Source organism: Pezoporus occidentalis, unplaced genomic scaffold (genome assembly GCF_034315485.1).
Source record: "Pezoporus occidentalis ecotype Australia unplaced genomic scaffold, CSIRO_AGI_Poc_V1 ctg284, whole genome shotgun sequence".
NCBI classification, from domain to species: domain Eukaryota; kingdom Metazoa; phylum Chordata; class Aves; order Psittaciformes; family Psittacidae; genus Pezoporus; species Pezoporus occidentalis.
The window spans coordinates 115,294-138,357 of NW_026914763.1; the positions used below are offsets into that span (position 1 = coordinate 115,294).

At 40.7% G+C, this 23,064-nt stretch overlaps 1 protein-coding gene across 2 annotated transcripts in view; it reads right to left on the bottom strand.

The window, feature by feature from the left end:
* Positions 1–1,220: 1,220 nt before the first annotated feature.
* ATP2A2 (ATPase sarcoplasmic/endoplasmic reticulum Ca2+ transporting 2) overlaps positions 1,221–23,064 on the bottom strand; it is a 44,886-nt gene continuing 23,042 nt past the window's right edge. Inside the window, exons 7-21 of one of the 2 annotated variants that reach the window (XR_009966150.1) lie at positions 21,835–21,920; positions 20,418–20,882; positions 17,694–17,782; positions 14,656–14,758; positions 13,976–14,107; positions 13,762–13,884; positions 13,373–13,591; positions 11,866–12,201; positions 11,399–11,619; positions 10,349–10,551; positions 9,476–9,561; positions 9,181–9,314; positions 8,007–8,124; positions 6,337–7,887; positions 1,221–2,353 (exon numbers count right to left, since the gene is read on the bottom strand). Coding sequence is in view for 1 of the 2 variants with exons in the window: in XM_062625901.1 (XP_062481885.1) it covers positions 2,340–2,353; positions 7,767–7,887; positions 8,007–8,124; positions 9,181–9,314; positions 9,476–9,561; positions 10,349–10,551; positions 11,399–11,619; positions 11,866–12,201; positions 13,373–13,591; positions 13,762–13,884; positions 13,976–14,107; positions 14,656–14,758; positions 17,694–17,782; positions 20,418–20,882; positions 21,835–21,920 (2,450 nt within the window). In the remaining variant the exon portion in view is untranslated. The remainder of the gene's footprint in view (positions 2,354–6,336; positions 7,888–8,006; positions 8,125–9,180; positions 9,315–9,475; positions 9,562–10,348; positions 10,552–11,398; positions 11,620–11,865; positions 12,202–13,372; positions 13,592–13,761; positions 13,885–13,975; positions 14,108–14,655; positions 14,759–17,693; positions 17,783–20,417; positions 20,883–21,834; positions 21,921–23,064) is intronic. The other variant, XM_062625901.1, reaches the window with a different exon arrangement.

Here is a 23,064-nt window from a genome sequence, read left to right on the forward strand (position 1 = left end):
ATGACAGGCATTTGGCAGGAATCCCTGGAAAGCTGAATAGCTCCACCATGAATCGCTGTTGGCATTGCAGCCTCGAGTCAGCCGGCCTGCAGACAGCGAGGAAGGGAAAGGAAACACATTTGATGAGTTCAGGGGTGATGGGAGCCTGTTTGCCCACTGCAGGTCAGTCCCAAGTCATGTTTAAGTTTGTGCTTAAGTCATAGTGAAGGGCAGTGACAGGAGAAACCTCATTCCAAGTCATGACTTCTGCCAGGGGTGTCCGTGCAGGGCAGCAGCAAGCACAGGATCACAGATCTCCTTGTTTTGCAGTCACGGTACACTGGAGCTGCGTGACTTGGTTGGGAAGGTGCGAGCTGGCTGCAGCTTGATTGCTGGGAGCTGCTGATGGTATCTTTCCCCAGCAGTAAAGCAGTGTTCCTTGCCTGCCTCTGTAGGGAAGGTTGACTCCTCCACCTGCATACATAGCAGCCTTGGCTTTTCCTCTCTTGCTTCCTAATGAAAGCAAAGCTGGAGGTGACGAGGGTGATACCAGAGGAGTTCTTTAGTCATTGAGCTCAGGTGCCTGTGTAGTGTTAATGGGATGGTCCAGCCGTTGGGTGGCCCAGGGGGGGCCTTTTGCTGGTGCTGTTGGTGTGTGCTGATGACAGGCTATAAATACAACATCGGGAAGAGCTGCAGTTGTAGATAAGAGTTGAGTGCTGAACCCGGTTCTGACAGCCTCAGCCCAGAGGTGAGGAGCAGAGCTAGCACTACCATAGTAGGAAGTGGGCACAACCACTAATGCATCCTCCACCTTCCTTTAGGGCAGCTCAACAATGGAATTCAACCCTTGTATTTTTAAATGTCACACTGTTGTGTTTGAAGGGTCTCATACATGTCACCTCATTTAGATAACGCTGTTTGCTACTGGTTAAGAGGCATTACTTTGACGTTAAAGCACATTACTGCAGTTGGCTGAAGTTGTGTGGGTAGAGAGGCTCCCTTGCCTCTTACTCCAAACTAAACTCAGCTTGGAAACTTACAGACTCCTGCCCTGTGAGTGGCTGGCAGTGGTTTGGAACGCAGCAGTGTAGAAGTACTCCGAGTAGGTTACTCATGACTTGCACTGCAGCAAACACATTTGGTTCATCTTCCTTTTGCCTACGGAAGGGGGAAGAGACTGAACAAGTGCTTCATGCTGGGGCAATTTAGAAGATAGAAAAGGACAAAAGAAGTGAAGATGGAGTTGGGAAAGAATCGTTTATTTTGAGTTTCTCAGAGGGATTTTACAAACAATGGAGCAGTTTAAAAAAATCGAGTGATCAAAGTACTTGACAGTGTCCCTTAAACACACACACAAGCCCCCGGACAGAGGAAATCACACCAGCGAGGAGGTCAATACTGCCGGAAGAGCAGCTGGCATCTGCATAGTTCTAGGAGGAAAGATTGCAATGTGTTGGTGCTATAGTGAGTGTCATCCTGGCCTTAATATAAGAGAGCGCTGAAGTATGAACAAATGTACCTGCAGAAAACAAAGTGCATAAAATAACACGCAAAGTACGGCTGGTCGAAGAGGTTTATTTACCTGATACAAATGAAACCGGGTGTGATGCTTCTTACTGTCAGCATGGAAAGAGACAACTGATCTTATTTACAGCTTCTAAAGGTCGCACATGCAGGTGTGGTCACTGGTTAAAGTCGGTTGTTGCTGTTTTAGATAGATGCATCACGACAGTTTGTATTGCACCAACATCTGTCTTACTGCCTTATATTTAAATAAGTTACATTACAGTGCAAAAGAGGTCCATTTGCACACATGATAAAAAGAAAAAGCCAAAGTTCTGAACTGGAGGCTTATGGTTTAACATTCACCTGTAAGTTACTTCCCAATGGATTTTATAAATAGGATAGCATTGTACATAAGCTGTTCTAGAGTAGTACGGTTGGGATGATACAATACAGAGAAAGATTTGGCTACGATCGAAGGCATGCATTATTTTGATATTGTACATTGTATAAACTGACATTTTACATATAGAAATATGGGAAAATTGGCTGACAGCTCCACAATTCCTTGTTCAAGGATAACCCAACTCTTCTCCATGCAGCACAGAACCCAAACTCCTCTGGAGACAGAGTTTCCCATTCGGTTTGCTAGATATTGCACGGTTGTACATCTGTAATAATGAAGTCCTAATGGTACCACACATTTCTTCCACAGAGAAACACAATGAGTTTTGTTTTAGGGAAAGCAAAGAATCTTTACACAATACATGCAGAAGGTTTGGTAGATGTGTTGCTAAAAACACATGCACGCAACAAAACAACCTTACATTTCTGCAAAATTGTTTAGGAAGCGATTACTCCAGTATTGCTGAAAAGGAAAGAAAGAAAAGGCATCAGTTAATGAAAGGATGAATGCTCAGTATCATCATACAAGCAAGACTAAGATCAACAGTGACAGAAGAAAGAATGTTAAGTTTGATAACTGGCTGCCCTGGCATTGGAGGGACACTCTCAGGTTACTTTGTTCTTACAGCCCAGGACTCTGGATTATGGCTCAGCAGCGCTGAGTGCAGCAGAGCTCCCTTTCGCATCAGCAAAGCCAGTGCTTCCTATGTAAGACCTCAGTGAAACAGAATTAAGACATGTTTAGACAGCTTTTGCCTTTCTCTGCCTGACCAATGGCAACACACAAGCCTCACTTGTTAAGTTTTATACTACAAGGTTTGAGCTCAAGTTCTTAAGAACTCGAAAGGGTGGTTTCTATTCAAGGCATTATATCCAAGCTTGGCCCCAAAGTGACCTAAAAATGTCCCTTTTCCAAGTAATGCAGCTTATTCTGGGAAGCAGTAGGAAAGCTTTGAAGAAGTCATTAAACTACACGGATTAATGTGTAGGCAAAGGGTAGAGTACAACGTAATAAAGCTACTACTGTACTTTACCCCCGAGTACAGCGCACGGTTAGCCTTGCGTCTTGGAGAGAAGAGTACTCAATTGCCTACAACTTGATGGTGGCTCTTCAAAACCCTGCTGCAACACTACGCAATTTAGGCTCTTCTGCTAAGATTTGGGAATGCATATTAATGTAATTAAGGATGTAATTAGCAGAGATTAGGGAAACAGTTAATGGTTAGAAGTGCAAAAAAAGTAAACAAGACAGGTGCAAGAGACAGACAGCTTTGGATCAGTTTTACCTCCCTTCATCTCAGCAAATTCAACCATCTTTAAGCTGTTTAGCGGGTATATCCTGTGCATCAGCTGTGTTCTTGGAACAGAGACAGAGGACTGCTGTACTGCATTCTATCATCCCATTAAAAACTCATTTTCTTTCCGCTGCCCTTCCCTAAAATAGCCTCCCTACAAACATAAGCCTGGTAGCATTCTGACAAACTCATATATATTTTCCTGCAGCCTCTTTCATCCTTATTTATTTGTAATAATGCTTTAGGGAACTAAGTATGAACTATTTTTATTGCTTGGAAAGCAGCAAAAAGGAGCCGCTCGCTGCGTAGCTCACAAGCAGCACTTTGAATCACAGCTGAAAGCAGAGAGGGCCTGAGGCACTATAAAGATAAAATCCCCTGTCTAAAATTGCCTGCCTGCAGCTGCCTGACCCTTTTCTTTGCTCTGGACCAGGCTACAGAACACTGAGGTCAGGAGGAGCTGCTCTGGTACCAAACCCTGCTGGTTTCCCAGCATAAGCCGGTATCCTTCCTGGTGTTCTTGACATAAGGTAGCATCAATCCCATGATTGATGCTAGCCTTACACACCTCTCACACTAGAAAGTAAGTGGTGATACGTGAGGACACTAAGGAGTCCTGGAGACAGTGGAGATGGAGAAGCTGTGAGATGAGAGCAGAGGGAAACAAAGTATAAAGCTGCTTTCAAAAAGATGGGCCCAGAGATAAGGCCTGGGTAACTTTATAGTTATTTCTGCTTAAATAAGTGCTTCCATTGATACAGTCACAGGGTTAACATGTTCAGAAAGGAGTTGCCTATTTCCATCCCCAGATGACCCTAGTACAGTGAGGAGGTTGGAAAGGAGATGTGTAGGGAACAAGGAAACTCAGAGTTTCAACTCCAAGATGCTGGCGAGTCAGTTTGTCCTAAATGGACAAGAAATCCCTTCCTGGCTTCTCCAGATGAAAGGACTGACAGCTAAGGAATGATCTACAGGATCTACACCATTAAGAATCAGCATTTTAATGCACACATTTTCTTGCAGTGCATTAATAACCTTGCACTGGTTTTCTATAGTTTCTGTAACTGAGCAGCACTGCCTCATGCTATTCCCATGCCAGAAGCACACACAAGAACCTCCCTCAGCCTCCTCAGCTGAGAAGGGTTAAGACCAGACCCACAGCTCCAAGATGCCAGACAAGGAAGCTTCCAGCAGATGCTGATTTCACTGCCTTAAGAGGAAGCTCATGGTAGGTCTTAACATTTGGCCAGTCCAGCCCACACAAGGCTGTTACTTACTACGCAGTGGCAGCACTTGGAAAGCAGAAGCACTGAAAGCATAGCAACAGCTACCACTGAACCCAAGGTAAATAAGAGCTGATCTTAAGGAACCCTATTGCTCCATTTCTACAGGAACATTTGGGCAGCAAGACTGGGAGAAATAAGAGACAAACAAGGTAGATGACAAGTGCTTGGGCTCTCAGGAGCCCCTTATAAAACCCAACTGTTCTCATAACCTCAGGAGCCTGTAGGATGAATGCCACTCCATTCACCCAACCATCATCCAGCTTTCAAAGGCAAACTCCAAGGAACACAAGATCCTAATGGAAGCACTCCCAAGACACGAGAAATGAGCGAGCTGTCAGATATCCACATGGAAATCCATGACACAAGCAGCAAGATTCATCTTCAACACAGACAGATCTCCAATAAAGAAGTTGAAGACTGAATTCTACCATCAATAGTCATTTTCCTCTTCAGCGTCTTAGAGACAGAGGAAAAGAGGGTGTAGAGCAGGATTATTCAGCATAATACACAGGGATAGGATCGTACAAGCAGAATCCTTCATGGTGACAGGAAGACAGCTTTAAAAAGCTCTGGAGGTTCACTCAGAACCAGTGTTCAAAGAGTCTGTGGCCTTCCTGCCCTGAAAAATGTTCATCAATAACATTGGGAGCACACAGAACTAACTTGCTAGTTATTTGTTTCCAACAAATCACATACTTGTGATTTAGAATTCCTTGAGATCAAAATAGGTACATGACCTACTATTTTCTGTTGCAAGAAACAGGGACAAGTCTCATACTCCTCATTTATTATCGATACAGCCAATGGCTGGTGCTGGCCATTGGTTTTGTGGTATGCAAAACCTTAGCATGCCAAAAAGACATGTTCTTCCACGCTAAAGAGGGCCTTCAACAGGATTTAAATGCTTACAGTTTGGCAACACACCTACTACATCATCAGGTCCAGCTCCTCTGAGTCACTTCAGCATCAACTTCAACAAGTCAAAGTCTATATAAACAGTGAGTATTCACAATGCAGTAGGATTTCAGACAGGGCCTGTGCATCCTGAAGTTAGTATCTGTATTTGAAAGCCTGAAACCTAGAGAATTATCTGTGCTCACTGGATTCCAGCTGGCACAGATGGAACATAGCTTTTAACTATTGTTGTCCTCTGTGAGGAATCAGAAAGCTGTTTGAATGTGGTTATTCAGGCAGATGAGCCAGCACAAGATAACACAGCACCTGCTACTCTAACAAAGACATAATGACCCCAGTCTGATTCTCAAAGACTCTCCTGTTAAGCTGAGACTGTTCTTCTGTCTCTTCAGATGACCACTGTACAAAGTGTTCCCACTCATGGGAAATAAGCTGGTTTTGCAAAGAGGAGTACCTGCACTTTGAGCACTGCAGACAGCAGAGAGTAAAGAAGGGTACAGTCAGCTCGGAGCAGCATCCCCTATTGCAGAGCAGGAAAAAGCTTTGGAGTAAACCAGCACCTGACCACAAGTACCAGAGTGTTTTGGACACTGAACATACACGTTAACAGCTGTCAGTGTCTTACGTTACAGATTTGTCCAATATTATCTCAAACTTAAGACCAAAAGCTGTAAGATCTTGGGGCACTGAGGCTCCTGGGTGCTATAAAACAAGCCCCTAAAATGCACTAAAGCCAAAAGCAAACGCTTTGCCTTTGGAATCAGTAATTTTTGAGCTTCAGAGCACAAAACAAGAGTCTGAGGTGGTGATAATAATGTAGCACAGCAGAGGTTGACAAAACACAGCATGGGAATGAAGGAAATTACTATTTATTCTTCAACACGTATACAGCATATGCTATTTTACAGCAAGTCACCACTGGCATGGTGAAATGGGAAAGAAATACTCACTTTAGTCGATGAAAGTTGGAAGGCATTGGAGAAAAACACCACAGTTAGGACTGTTAATGACTTACACGTTGTTGGTACAGGACTGAATTTGAGAACATGCTTTAACATTTACCGTCATAATGAAGGTGGTTAGTGCCACATTAAAATAAAAATAGTTCTATACAATATGTTCAATTTGGTCATGTGCTATTTACAGATTTTACAAAACACACACACGAGCTTCGTTACTTCAAGTCGGGCTAACAACAGGCCAGCAGAGTAACTCCATGTATACAGCTGATCATTAGTGCCCTAAAGTGTAGGAAAAGCCAATTTCTAGCTATGCAGTGCAAGTTATTTTTCCAGGTCTCATTAAAAGTTGTGATCTTAAAGGGGAGGGGGGAAACGAAGAAGAAAGGATCTGACACAGGTAAATAAAGTATTAAAACCCAACTTAACCCCTCTTTTGAATTAAAACAGATTGTGGTTGTTAAAAAGGCCTGGTTTAGATTTAGGTAAACAGAAGTAGCCCTCCCTATCCCTGCATAATGGGCAACGCTGGCAAAATAAGGTCCGTTACAATAAAATACAATAGACAAATAAATAACCTTAGAAAAAAAACAACCCTATGCGTGTGGAGAGGCTGGAAGAACCCCGCAGGCTGCACCTGGAATGGTGTTTTCTGCACGAGCAAGGTTAGGCATACCTCATACAGAAAGTGGTGTAAACAAGGACAGTCAAGAACCAAGAGTGAGGGGGGGGTAACAGAGAAGAAATCCTGCCCGAGGTAGCAGCACTCTACCCAGTGCAGAAAGTTCTGCTTCGGAAGCAAACCTGACTTTATGACAACTTAAGTTTGGATGATCATGCAGAAGACAAACAGTTACATGCTTGTTTAGTTTTAAGACGACACACATTCATTCCCTAAAATCTGCTGCCAATTTAGTTTGATAGTGTCCGCTGGCTCAAACAACATCACCTCTTTTGTTTTTTGTACACAATGAATAGACTATTGAACAGAACACTGTACATGCTTTCATCTACAAAAAAATATTTGCATAAAATAGTGTTAGTTCTCTGTACATGTCAATGGACACTTGAACTGTGTATAAAAGAGGAATATATTGCCCCCACTGAAGTCAGAAAAAAAGCAAACAAACAAACAGAATCTAGATTATGAAACCTCCATCACCGGCAAATATGTTCATGTGAAAATTCAGCAGAAATAGACAGTTGCTCTAAACAATAAAAAAATTAAGTTAAACTTTTTCTCTTTGAATGTAAAACTTGTCATCGTGTCAGTCAAGACCAAAACATATCACTAAAGTTAGTGTCTGTGCTGTAAAGCCAGATAACCAAGGGCATAGTAATGAACACAAACGGCCAGGAAACTCCTTCGGTGCATGCTGACAAAGAACACTCTTTGGTGGCAGGCCGCACACTATCTTTACCAGGTTCCAGGTAGTTACGGGCCACATATTTAAGTGTTTCATCCAGCAGAATGACAGGTAGGGAGATTTTCAATACCATCAGCCATTGCGTCACGTTCAGAGGTGTGATCTGGAAGATAATCTGAAAGGAAAGCCAAGCATTACATCTGTTCTCCCTTCTCCATCCCTTGCCTTAAGCTGCAGACAAGTTCTTGCTCTGTCCCCAAGAATCAGGGATGGGTGTAAGACAAGTGCACTTACTGGAAGAGGTTCCACATAAAGGATAAGGAAGTGGAGTGACATGGACAAGCAAATGGCGCCCACCAGCCAGATGTTTTCCCATGGGGGCATCCGCATCAAGGACTGGTTTTCTGATAGACTGCAACAGAAACACGGTACAGACGTGTCCATAAGACACTAACAGGAAATACAACACATCAGAAAACTAGCTGGAAGAAAAAGCAGCATGGCAAGCCACAGTTATCCCAGTCATGAAAGAAAGAAAGATACGGTTTATAGATATGTTGCAACTTTAAGCTCCCTTGGAAGGCTGCTCAGCAAAGCAGACCTAGTTCAGCCTCGCATTTGTTTCTTAAAGCTTTTATGTTCCCCTCATTCCTGATCTAGTCTGTGTTTTTCACTATGATGCTGACATCCTCTCCATGAGAGGGATAAGGGAAAGATGGGCACAGCAGCGCATGACAGAACTCTCCCCAGTTTACTGTATGCCTGGGGACCTACTGCACCCACTTCTGAAGTTCACTTCAAGACTGGCTATACAGAGGGCCAAGGACTTGCATCCTCTTAATGCCTGTCCTTTCCTTCTGCTCTTCAGATTCCATCTGCATTTAGGCTACGCTGTATTAAAGGCCGCGATCCAGAACATCAGATGTAGAGCAACATCCCATTATGTAGGGCTACCTCAGTAACTTTACAGTATTTAAAGTTTATTTGTTTTTAAATTAACTGACCTCTAAGCTATTTGAAGAAAAATACCCTTGACATTGTGCTATTAAGTGGTTTCCATTTATAATCTAGTATTAATTGGCTAAACCCACACTCCCTTAGGGAAGGAAAAACTATTTTCCATATCTTCAGCATTCTTATTTTAGTTCTCCTTGATATCACTTTATACCAACATAGGAGGGATAATCTGATTGATTAAGCTTAGATTAGAAATAATGGAAAATATTTCAGTTGCTCATGCTTAGTGAAATACCAGAGTGAATTGGCAGACTTAAAAATATACCTTATGATAACAGATCTCAAGTGTTATCCCAGAGAGTCATTTTGTTTGCACTACGGGATTCAGAAAGGAAACGTGACTCATTCTTCATTAGCTGAGCTGTCCATAGGCTAGCAATCGAACTGCACAAAAAGCAGGGCTTTGGATAAGCTGTGCAGAAGCTTTGCTCTGCCACTTGGACATACAAACCTGTTGAGAGCATTGCACATCTCTATGGTGACAAGTACGGAAAGAGCCATTGTCATTGGATAGGGAGACTCAAAAACCACACAGTCGACACCAAAGAAGTCTGGATTGTCCTCTTTGCACTGCAGAAAATGGCTCTACAACAGGAGAATAGGAAGTCACTTTCACATCTTACTGACTTGTCTCATGATATAAATTTCTGCAACCTATTGTTTTGCTACAGTCATTGCAATAACCAGTATGAAAACAAGCATGTACCTCCCCTCTCCCCCCTAAAGATATTAAACTGAGCAAATACCAGCTGGTAGAAGGAAACTCTTGGACCACCATCAGCAGCAATAAACCACCAAGCAGCAGCACCCACTGTGGCAGCACCAACATAACCTTCAAGAAAGCAAAGCGCTTTTATCAGTATTGTGAACTGTGTGAGAGACAAGATCTCCTTTGCCACACTTGAACTGCTACCTCAAGACCTCCAGTACTGTAAAAGAAATAGACTGTAATTCATCTATTGTAACTCATCTCTCTCCTGTGGAAGAAATCTGTTCCACCAGTTGTAAATTACATAACCATTAAATACTCTCCTAATATCTGTTTATGGAAGCTGACAGCTAGAACAGTTAAGGCAAACAAGAACAGCACTTGGGAGTAATCAACCTGCAATTTTTCTTCCTTCCTCTCAGAACTCAACATGTCTGTACTTACACTAACTAACACTAAGGTTTGCCTTAAGATCTATCAAGTCAGATAGGAAAATTAAGGTCATAACTTCTGGCATGAAGACAGGGTGCATTATATATCCATATAGATACTTATTCTAGCTTTAAAGCACTACAGCTGTATTTAAGGTTTAAATCTACATCCACAAACTGATACTCCTTTATTTTCCCCCATTACAGCTAGCAAACCGGTTGTGTTCTACTCAAGCACAAAAATGACAGTCATTTTCAGGTTTAGGAGTAGTTCTTCATAGGACCTCAACAGCTAATGCAGATACACATTCACTAATGGCTAGTCTTGGTTCTTCGCTCCCAATCCCACAACATGCTTGTCTTCCTAAGGCTGATTTCAGCACACAAGGAGATCAGACAACCTGCTTTCAAGTGGATCTCAAAAAAACCCCCACAAAACCTGCCTAAATTTACTTAAGAAAAAGGCTATTACTACTTACATCCGATAGCTAGGTAACGGAAGAAGAGCCATCCACTGATCAGTGGCTCTTTAGGGTTGCGTGGTGGCTTATTCATGATATCAAGATCAGGAGGATTAAAGCCCAGAGCAGTAGCAGGGAGACCATCCGTCACAAGGTTTACCCATAACAGTTGGACAGGAATTAGAGCTTCAGGAAAGCCCAGGGCAGCAGTCAAGAAGATACTATAAAAAAACCCACCAGTTACAAGCTTATTCTTGTGCCACTAAAGAAGTGCTTTTAATTCTTAAACCTAAGCCTGTAGCATCACTTCTCTCAAATTGAGTTATCCATTTAATACCACAAGCTGAATATTCACATTCAGAAAACGAGAAACTAAACAGCATTTTAGCTCCAGTGACTTAAGCTTCATATATCTAGATCACTGCCAGTCTCTGCAAACATTTAATGAGCATGTAACTTGCATGGCTTTGAGCCTGTGTGAATAAAGAGAACAGAAACAGAGGCTGCAGCAAAAGCCATATGAAGGACAGCTTTGAAGTTTACAAGAAATAAGGCAAGACAATCGCAAGACATCTCCACTCTGGGATGTAAGAAAGTATGCTTTGATATAAACTGTTAGGAGATCAGTATTTACATTCTGTTACCAGAAATGCATTCTGTGGCATTGGGTCACTACTCCTTCCAAAGACACACAAGACATGTTCTTCTGTAACTTGAGGTTAAACAAGCATCTATGTTATATCTGCTCCTAAGTTAGCTGAAATACCAGATCTTTTCATTTTTAAGGTTATTATTTGCCTATTCTAGAGTATTACTCCAATCATAGAAATAACTCTGAAGCATTTGGTCACTAACTGAACTAGAGTATTACATGCAATGTCAATCTTTTGTGGTATGCTAAGTCTCCAGTCAAGACTAGTCTGAAGTACACAGACTTCCACACAATCACAATGATCAATGACCTGGAGAACCTGTTTCTCTGGTTTTAGCGAGAAATACTGGAAGTGAGTAACTAACAAAGAGTCCATCATCACTACTGCAGGTCAAACAAAAATATTTCCAACCTACCAAACAACTTCTCCAACATTGGAGGAGATCAGGTAACGGATGAACTGCTTCATGTTGTTATAAATGGCACGTCCTTCTTCCACAGCAGCTACAATAGTTGAGAAATTGTCATCTGCTAAAACCATTTCAGAAGCAGTTTTAGCTACTGCAGTACCAGAGCCCATAGCAATTCCAATTTCTGCTTTCTTCAATGCGGGGGCATCATTGACACCATCACCAGTCTAGAACAAGAATTTAAAGTTGAAAGAAGAAATAAGGTGGGCACTTACATACAGGACCAGAAAGGAATTTTGCACTGGCTATGGTTCTGAACCTTTAAAAAAATCACTTAAGGGCAGAACTATTCTGAGGCTTTGAGTTCAGGGAAACGTAAAAACAAGTGTTTTCCAAAGTAAGAAATTGGGTTGAAAAGGCATAATTTGGGTGTAAACAGCGTGTGCCTTACAAACAAGAGTTCAGTTACTTACCATAGCTGTAATCTCATCAAAAGACTGAAGAAACTCAACAATTTTGGATTTGTGGGAAGGCTCTACACGAGCAAAGCAACGGGCATGGTGGCAAGCATCTCTCTGGGCAGCAAGTGAGAGCTCATCGAACTCACGACCAGTAAAGGCTTTTGTAGAAACATCTTCATCTTCCACAAAGATACCAATGCGACGGCAAATAGCCACTGCTGTGCCTTTGTTATCACCAGTAATCATGATAACTCGAATGCCAGCTTGCTTGCACAGCTTTATAGATGAAGCTACTTCAATTCTTGGGGGATCCAGCATACCCACGCAACCAACAAAGGTCAAGTTGGTCTGAAACAGAAGAACACCAGGTTTTAGGAGACTTCTCATCTGACAGTAGTGAAACAATCATTCTGCTTGCTAAGTATCTCTCAGTGTAGTCATGTTTGTTTTCATTCCTCATCCACAATATTCTGTGGTTCTACCTCAAGCAATTAAGACAGAGGTCTATGTCGTGTTGCCATTTGGCCAAAACCAGTGTATTATGAATGATATTCCTGCTCTGGTGTCTTTCCTTCCTCCTGAAAGGGTTACTTCACGATGTTCCCTGTTTCACCATCCTGAGAGCACTTTGGCTCTGACACTGAATTCAGACAGCTGGTGAAGAACTGAGAAATAACAGATCTATACACGCATTAAGAGGAGATAAATAAGAATTGAATGTTTTTGGAATCACAATGCTACACGGTACCATCTGCACGATGAGCATATGGGATAACACAGTTAATTCTCAGAGCACAGCCACAACCTGAAGTGGGATCCTACCCTTACAAACATATCTTGCTTCAAACACACTTCTTGTGCTTTTGAAATGTGCTCTAGTTGTCAGCCCTGCAAACTCAACCTGCAAGCAGTCAAGACTCTCTTTTTTGTAATCAGTGCCAGGAGCACAGAGCACAAGCCAAAAGCTCTCACGTAACTGTTGTCATTTCCCCCCCCACCTAAATCCTAGATACAGATTTCATTGGAAAATTACAGAACAGCTAAGATGATTATCATGGACCACGCTTTAGCAGCTGACAGTATGGAGGCAGGGAAGTGAGCTTAACCCTCAGAGCACAAAATGACAAGTATGTTTCATCACAAAATACCCAAAGAGGTCTTGCAGTTGAGCAACGTCAAACTGAAAACCAGTAAAGCTGACACCACAATGCAATTTGGGCAATATTTTCAGAGTTTAAGGTGTTCTGATCCTAAGGACCCTATGTGTGCACATAAAATAATCCAATTTGCAGCTAGCTAACTGCATCAAGAACACAGTTTCTTCAAAGTCATGTCTAGTCTGTTATCAAACTGAGCAGTCCCTTGTCAAATATGGTTAATTATTGTGCCTGGTATCAAAAATACTCAAAGAGAAAACTCTCAGATGTAACTTCCTCAAGAAGTAATCAGATGTAAGGAGTCTCCAATTCTTCAGTTTGAAAGAAAGAGAATGACTAAAAGGATATTTTACTAAACTTACCTCATAGTTAATGAAATTTGAGGAGTCCTCAAGATTCATTTCCTCTTTTTTGGGTGGACTGTCATGAGTAGCCAGAGCCAAGCAACGCAATGTGTCTCTACCAGTTCCCCATTCTCTAATAACAGACATTATTTTCTGCTTAATTCCTGAGGTTAATGGTATTTTAGCATTTCCAACACGGACGTGCGTGCATCTGTCAATTACACCTTCAGGAGCACCCTGCAGAGGCAAAAAAAAGTCATTTAGCTTAATAAGTCCCTTTCTATTACAACATCTACTCAAATTACAAAGTCCTTGCTTCACCTTCAAGCTGCAGTTGTGCCATAACTTAGTATTGTGCTACCTCTGCAGCCATTCCATAACTACACTTTCCTATGTGAGGAACTGACCTTAACAAACATCTTGCTCATGGATGTGCGGCTTGGTTTGTTCGGTGTGCAATAGACAGACATGGACTTTCTGTCTCTTGAGAATTCCAGAGTGAATTCTTTCTTCATGAGTTGTTTTATCACCTTATAAAGAAAACAGTGCATAAAAATGCAATTAGACAATATCACAACACTCACTCCCCAATGAATTCCAGATAAAAGGAAGAGTACTGACCGAGTTGCAAGCATTTGCACGTTCAATCCTAGAAAGCCCTTTCAAGTCTGTGTCAAACACGTTCATCTTCTCAACCAGACAGGTAAGTGCTGTTTCTGTGGCTTCACCAACTTTTTCATATACTCCCTTAGCCTTTAGTTAAGACAAAGCAAACAAAACCATACAAGTTTACTTTAAACCTCACCTGGAACCTACCAGAGACAAATGCTGAAGTTTCACAATGGAAAAAAAGGCTTAACAAGCCTTACAATAGCTTATGAAACAACCAAAAAATCCCCTAGTTTTAAAAAGCAGCTTTGATGAGCATGATTTGTACGAAGTTTCAAGCCTTCACTTGAGAGTGAAGGCTTCAAATGAGCAGAGAAAGGTGTCAGTACTTTATCATCAAGCATTTAATTCATTATGAGATACAGCGACCTTAAGAAGACAAGGCAAAGCAAGAAAGCAGCAGTGCATTCTACACACCAGGAGACCTCTACATTTCAGATTACATGTGCTGCCTGGCTTTCATTTTCTCAGTGTTCAAACAAGTTGTTCCCAGAATTAACACTTAAGAGGTCCTAAATACTCCCCCTCTTGACTAGAAGGGGATTTACCACTGAAAGGTATTATGCAGACAGATGAGAACAAACATTTATCCTTATTCTCACACTCTCCTCTGTTCTAGGATATGTACTTACTTCATTGTAATCCAAAGAGGAATCATTACAGAGCGCACAGATCGTTGCAAGTTCCACAAGGCCATCATACTGGCTACATTTAATAACTTTGTCATCTTTATGCCTTTCCAAAGGAAGAAAAGGGGGAGATTTAAGTTAGTTATTTAGTATTAGCATCTCACCTTTTCCTCTTCTTTAATCCCTCTACTGTATTCCCATTTAGTACAATGCTTATTAGTTATGGGCTTGGAACTACAGAACAAGAAAACTGTTGAGAAGAGCAGGTTTAATAAAAAGGTGAGTTCTGAAGTTCAGATCAAAGAGTCATGAACAGAATTACATGGTCATCAATGAAACCACTACCTGAATTACAAAACCTTATTTCCTCCAGTGATAGTCGTACAGCAATGCAGAAGAGCTCAGAGAAGAGGCATATGAGAGCAGTATTAGAGTACGCACATGACTTGGCTGTTCCAAGTAGAAGAGGGATATTGTTGGGAGGGATATACTTAGGAGTTCAGCTTCCTTAACCTTACTGCATATTCTAAAGATTTACTGCCATGCATTAAATGCATCCTCTGGGCAGGCATAAAAGAGATTTGGCTTCTTATTTCTTAAAAATTACCCTGTGTTATATGTGACCCTCCTAAAGCAATGAAGAGCTAAGTAATTTCATAACACAAATGCCACTACAAAAGAAATGCTCTGTTCTAGTAGTCATGTATACCCAATGATGAACAGCTGAAATCTTTCCTGAAGTAATGCACCATTTAGACGTCACAAAGAAGCAGCAACTTCTCTGCTTTGACATCTGGAGATAGGTAGCAAATGAATTCATTTTCTGTAACATTAGCATACTTCTAGAGTAAGCATAAAAGACCCAAGACAGTGTTCAATACTGTTATTCCCCCCCCCAGAATTAGCAAGACATAACTCATATACGACATGTTTCATTAAAGCTCCCAGGGAGTGGAAAGAAGGTCTGGTGGTAGAAAGATGTGGATCACTACTCCAGAAGAATTCCTAACACAGACTACAATGTGTCCTATTATGTAAGCTTTTGTTCAGTCTCTTGCAGTACTGCAAACAAATTCCAGTGTTGTATAATGCAGCATGTGAACCAAATGCATCTTAGAAACACAAGTATGTTTTGCAAGTGCCATTTTGCACATAATACTATAGCTGTAAGCAGTGGCTTTAAAGTGTCAACTCTTTAAACTTCCCAGCAGCTCCCGGTTTGTCACATTGCCTATCACAGTTAATACTTCCTGGTTTCACCTGTTCTGAACTCAAAGAATTAAGCTGTTTGACAATCTCCTAACATCCCTGGGAAATCTGTCACTGTAACAATATTTTAGTTTTTCCAGTAAGAAATATTTGTAACTTTATATTCTGAACAACATCTTAGGGGAAGTGATGTATCAAATACTGTAAGAGTGATTGAAAAAACCCAATTTATTGCAAAAACACTTAATGGTTATGAAACAGAGTAGGCTGCCTGTACAGCTGTGGGGGACAACAGTATCTGAAGTTAAGTACAACAAAAACATCTGTCAGGAAGGTTCAGATCTAGGGCAGGTCCTGCTCTGGGGCAGTGCAATGCACTAGGCTGCCTCCTAATTGTCCCCATAAACTTCTTTGTCAGTGACAGTTTGCAATTCAAAGTCAGTCACCTTAAAATCCTCACAAAGCCAAGGATTTCAAAAGCTTTCCATAAATGCAGAAATAAATCAGCCCTAAAGGTTTGAGCATTTAGCTATTTGTTTCCTTGTGCTCCAGTAACAGCCTTTCCATGGCCATTTCCCTCTCACAGAATGTTCTTTACGTACGTGAATACGGTGTAATGAACATGTTTGTTCACATTTCCCTGGTTCCAGCAAGTAAAAATAGAACATTAACATACATTGATGGCTGTCATCTTATACTCAACATCTGCCACCACACTATATTTTATTGTTTTGTTTATCCAGAGCTCTTGCAAGACCAGCTAAAGCGTAATAGCTGGATGCTTTGCAAGAGCTAGAATGTCACCTTGCCTAAGTAAATGCTGTCTCCTGAACTGACAGCATAAGCTTTTGACAGCACTTAGCTCTGAAACAAAAGAGAATTGGGGAATTAAGATTTCCAGCTGCTGAGAACACCATGGTTTAACAGCTATGAAAATTAAACAGAGATAATCACTACTGAGATCAGTGAAGTCATGGAGTCAGAGGCATGCATGTGGAACTCTGTAAGGCTGAAATGTTTACAATAACTGACTCTTAAATTCTACTTCATACATAGTACTATTCTCTTCTGCAAGTAAAACTGAACTGGTGAGATTAAAAGCATATGGAAGACTGCAAAAGTAAAAGGAACTGTAGCAATCCAGTAAGAAAAAGCTCTCCTTCTAGAAGCAGAGCCCTAAAAATACCTAAAATTGTCAGGATGAATCACCTATCCCACTACTAAAGACTTGCAACTGATGAAGTAAACCAGACACATCATTCCTTTCCTAAGGGAGTGGGTTTAACACCAGCTCAAATACCAATGGCTGAGATAAACACACATCTATTCAAGTACAGATGCAGAGACCAATAAACTGCTGAAGGTAGGGGACAGGAAATTGCAGTAAGTTTAAGAATTAACTCTAACACATCCATAGGAAAAAAAGAATCTCCTACCTTCTCTGAGGAAGGGGAATAGAAACATTGAGTTCACAGATTAACAGAAGCTGTTCAGATTCATGCAGGGTTTTAAGCACTGGGATAGCTCACCTCAGTCCAGTAAGATTTCAGTAAAATAAATCCTCTCAACTTACCCCTAATTTACTTTTAGGTTATCAAAGAAACATTGGAATGCTGGAGCCTGTGTTCAGTTAGTTTCATGAAGGTTAAATTGAATAGAATTTAACTTCCTTTTCCTCTTAATTACTTTCCCCTCTAGCCCTTCAGTGTGCATTCTCACTGCTTAAGCTTTTGTTTATTAACTATCACTGCTGAATATTCCATGCATCACTTTTCAAGCCTGAAGTAACAGCGCATAAAGAGACAAATATTTAACTCCAACAGAACACTTACACTTCTCCCATGGGAGCGTATGTTGAACCAGTTACAGTAAATTCATTCAGAGAACAGGAATCTCCTTCTACTCTCTCCAGGATAAACATCTGAAATTAAGAGTTAGAAGCATTATTACTTTCAAACAATAATTAATGTAGAGATTTAAACACAGGTGTTAAGCAAGCAGGTACAAGAGGCAAGCTCAGGTTGAACACACAAACTAGACAAAGCCAGATATGACATTATGTACTTCAACCAAATGTGTTTGCACAGCCCCTTATACTGAAGCACAAAGTGCAGAAAAGAGCATTTCTGCTTAACTGATCTCATCTGAGAACTGAATTGTGGCACAAGTACATCACATAATTGAAAGCCACATAATTACACACACTTAACTTCAGCTGTGAAAACTACTCACACATCCACTGGACAATCCTGAACATAGCCCAAAGCTCTTCCTAGGCTTCAGACTTGTAAATCAATTCTCCTGTGTATATTTAAAACAGCAGCTCCAATAAAAGCAGCACAGGGCAGCTCGGAAACTGGAAGTTCTTGCCAAAGTAAAAATAAAAGCATCTACAAATACCAGAAGCTTCTAGATCTAAGAAGTGAGATTTTAGGCAAGAGCCAGACTATGGCCAGTTTCCCTTAATACCAGCCACTAAGTTTTTCCTTGCCCTGGTTTTGTAGTTGTAAGTCACTTTTTTTAAGCTACCAGTGCACTGGATGATACATTCAGACAGCTCAAGTGCCCTTCTAGCACAGGCTGAAGTGTTATTTTCAGTTAGAGACTCAGTTGCACCCCATGACACCTGCATCTCAATCTTGCCTTTGTGTTTGTTTCCTTTCTAGGAGACCTATAGGCAAAACCACATCTGGGATTGACGGGAGATAAAAACCATAGTGCCTGAAGTTGTCATACTCATACCATGACTTGCTGGAGTGGCAGCAGAGAAGAAAATTTAATCACTAATTGATTCTATATATTAATGGAACATCTTACCCATCGGTTAGCATAAGCCATTTTGCCAGTGTCTTTCCTTCCCTATATTGTGCTGCCTTATGTTTTAGGCAAACATCTTCACAACATACAGCCTAATAATTAGGTGTTTTGCAACTGATCTGCATCAATGTCCTATAATCTTCAAAGTGGTTTAAAGATCAAAAAGCTAGACAAGCTGATGAATCAGAAGTCCACAAAGAGAGTAAGAGCATTCTCAAAGGGAGATACAGCAGGAGGACCTTAAAACACATTCCCTCAAGTCTCCTCCTAAGGCAGTATCATCATTTCTGACTGAAACTTCTTTAGTATAGAGATCTTTTGGATACTCAGTCGTAACTCCTGACATAAAATCTAACTACAAGTAGCATTACTGTTGTAAACCAGTCTTCCTCAAAAGCCAAGCAAGAGTGAAACCAAGCAGCAGCGTAGAGTTCACAGATACTATGATTTTGCTACATTTTGCAAAATCTTGCAATGAAGGTTATTTTGTAGCTGTCAGAGGTTAACAAGGAACCAAGCAAGTTGCCCTGGACAAAATCTGAAACATTTAGCCCTTTAAACGTAAGGACTAGAGCAGTTTGAGCTTTTAAATAACCACCACTTAAAGGATGAGTTAACCAGGAAGCCTTCTGCTTTTGGCATCTGCATGATGAAAAAAAATCCCTGCAAAGACTAGGGCAGTTATGCAACTCTACTGCAAGTAACCTCCTCTAGAATACTGATGAGCAGCTGCTTTGTGTCTCTTAGGTATAAATACTACAATACTTAAGGAAGTAGAACAAGTCAACCACCAATTAGAAAGAAAAAGCCATCAATCACATGAGAATAAAGTGCTTAAGGCTTACAACCTTTCACCACTGGTGTGCAAGCACTCAACATTTATACATTTGGAATTCTAACCCGATGTAATGACTGAACATTTGATGTCCTAGGGTTGCTACACCACCACACATCTACAGTTACACAGAACCTCATGTCTTCTCCATGAAATTACTATGCCAAATATCAAGTATAGGAGAAAGAGCTGGCACCTGAACATGCGTCATGTTAAGCTATAAAAGCCCCAAATTCATCGACACTAGAACGAATACTGGGGGGAAGGGACAAGGGGTACTAACTCATGCTTACCTAAAGATATGCCACACATTGAAGATGACCCTGGCAATGCTGGTGTCAGATTGGTCATACAATACTGCACACTGGGAACACCAGTGATCTCCATCAGACCGATAAGAGCTACTGAAGATAAAGTAGCCAAATAAAGGTGGAACCACTCAGTAGTGGCTATCCAAGTTACTGTAGTAATGGCTAAACTTCCCTTTCACTGTCATCTTGCTAAGTAAAAGAAGCAAGTCTTTCCCATTTACACTGTAGAAGCAAGATGTGTGTAACTACCTTACCTTTCTGAAACCGGATTAAATCATACTACATAGTTACCAGTAGACTGAATGGTTTACAGACAAGTCAATGGAAAGCTGCTTGCAAACAACTTTGCCTTCCATCAAGTGAGGGTACAACTATTTTTGGCCATGACTAAATAAGGGAAGAGATAAAAGCCTTAAACACTACACTACACAGTGGAAAACTGAATTAAAAGTGGAAGCTTATCTTAGGAAAATAAAGCAAGATTTTTATGATATGAGAACCCAAAGACTTGCAATCAAAAGAATTCAAGCAATGCTGACTATTCAGAGGGGCTGAGGAGAAAAAGCAAAATAGAAGCAGCTAGTTCAACATACCCTGCAGACTGACATCTGATTCGTGGTCAGAGTACCAGTCTTGTCAGAACAAATAACTGAGGTGCAGCCCAAGGTTTCCACAGAGGGAAGACTTCTAACAATGGCGTTCTTCTTGGCCATTCTCCGGGTTCCAAGAGCCAAGCAGGTGGTAATGACAGCAGGCAGACCCTCAGGAATAGCAGCGACAGCAAGAGCAACAGCAATTTTAAAGTAATAGATAGCACCTCGAATCCAGGAGCCACCGTGAACCGGATCATTGAAGTGACCAATGTTTATTATCCAAACAGCGATGCAGATAAGCGAGATGACTTTTGACAGCTGCTCTCCAAACTCATCCAGTTTCTGTTGCAGTGGGGTTCTCTCCTGCTCAGTAGCCACCATCTCATCACGGATTTTGCCGATTTCAGTGTTTACTCCTGTTGCAATAACCACTCCCATAGCTTTACCAGCAGCAATGTTAGTACCCTATGTAAAGAAAAGGGAAGAGGAAACTTATAGCCAAGCTATAAACAGGTTTGGGGGGGGTGTGGGGGGAGTGTGTCTGTCTGGTTTTGTTTTAATTTGATTTAAAAAACCCAAACCTACAAAACAACCTTAGGTAAGTCTAGACTATGTTTCAGCTAGGATACACAAAGAGATGAGGAGAATGACATTACCCCAATATCTGTTAAGGGAATACTCCAATGTAGAATTTCTGCTTACAGAATGGGCCCCAACTGAAAAAGTACCGATCGACAATAAGCAACATAGTCAAACCCCGCTGCTGAATAAGCAGTATGTATTTCAAATGGAATTTTAAGTGGGTTTTTCTTTCCTTCCTTTTGTGAGGATTGTATTTTGCCATATTTAATGTTATTTACTATGAGTAATAGATGTGCTCTCTGGGGCTCCCTGTGAACACACTCAACATGAGAAAGAACAGTTAGATTTTCTTCAAGGTGCCTGCCAACAATATGGGAAGTTATTTTGTTATCTGAAAGGCATTCAATGCTTCCTTTAAGGAAATTCACACAACCTGCTTAATTTCTATTGATAACTAGCTTTCTAAGTTTCAGCCACCCAACCCCACAATTGGTGTGGGCTTTCTTACCAGTCTTAAGAATTATTACTTTAGAAAAGCAGCATAAAAGCACTTTGAAGGTGTGTGTTCTTCAGCTTTCAAGACTTTCTCGTGAAGGACAAAAATTAGTTTCCTCATATAAACTCGTTCCAAGCAACATCTTCACTCAGGACCTCTTTTATTAGAAATTGTTTCTATTTTTTAATTCATTTAGTTCCATGTACATAGACACACACAGATAATACAGCAAAGACGTCCTACAGCTTTTAGGTGAAGACCTGAATTCTGCACATTTTTGTTTATCAGCTTCAGTATTATTTTAGAGAAGTTTTAAACATCTAAACCCAAGTAACTTACAGAAAAAAGCATGTTCTTCTTGTCTTGGTTTACAGCACGAGGATCAGGCACAGGGTCAGTGTGCTTAATAACAGACACAGATTCACCTAAAATTAAGATAATAGTCTTAAGAAGAGATTATACATATAGCACCTGGAGTCCTATAGGGAATCAAAAAGTTATAATCCTCAGTCCTAAGATTTTGGAGGCTGTCAAACTTCTCTCCTCAAATGATTTTATTTAATTGCTTAAGTGAAACAGGAAATATTTCAGCTGACAAAAAAAATGAAGGCTGGCTTTTATAAAATGTTTACTTTCCTATTTCCCTTAGACTAAATGAAGCATACACCATGCATGTCTTTTAAGGAACAGGAAAAGTAAGCAGCTGATAATCCACCCCTTCTCTTAATGCAGGAAGATCTACTCCATGAACTATTGTGTGTGTTTTTCATGCAATAACAAGCATTTCTGTTCTTTATGCACTGCAAGAGGTATGTTCTCCTTTAAATAATTAGATGTTACCAGTTATACATCTGTGATTGTACACATCATCGTTATACTGGCAGACCTGATTTAAGTGTCATGCACCCATCTGATTGTTAACTCTTCAGACTTCAGAGATGTCTTCCATAAAGACCTTGAGTATCAATTTCTATAAGCATGTCACACAGGTATATAAAAGTTTCTTTTCTATAGAACAAGGATGTTAATTACCACATCAGATTTCATAAGATGCTGCCATTAGCTTCCATTACAGAGTTACGCTATTTTTTCTAAGCCAAGAGAGCCAAGGCTTCCTACTTTTAAAAGCTTTAAAGTGGCATTGTAGTCTTCAGTTGTGCTTTATCAATTAGGAGACTCAAGCATCAACTTAAAATAGGCTGAAAACAGAAAAGGCTTTCTTTAGAAAATGAATTCTGTTATTTAAACAAAAGTAAGGACTTATTCCCATTCTGGTTCTGGTGCGTTTCTTCTTCTACTTATTTCAGTTCTGACAGCTTGACGAACATGGAGTGCCTACATTTTCTTATGCTAAACGTAAGTAAGCTCAATCAGTTCTAGGCTATTCAGCATCTGTACTGAGAAACTTTGGAGCCTGTTTCAACATAGATTTGAGGATCAAAAATAGTTTTCTTATGAATACTTTACTGTTTTAAAATTCAGAGCTAGTTAACATTAATTTATGCTACCAAAACAGGCAGACAGATCTTCATGTTCCAGCCAAGAGAATCCACGTTATAGCACGCCTGG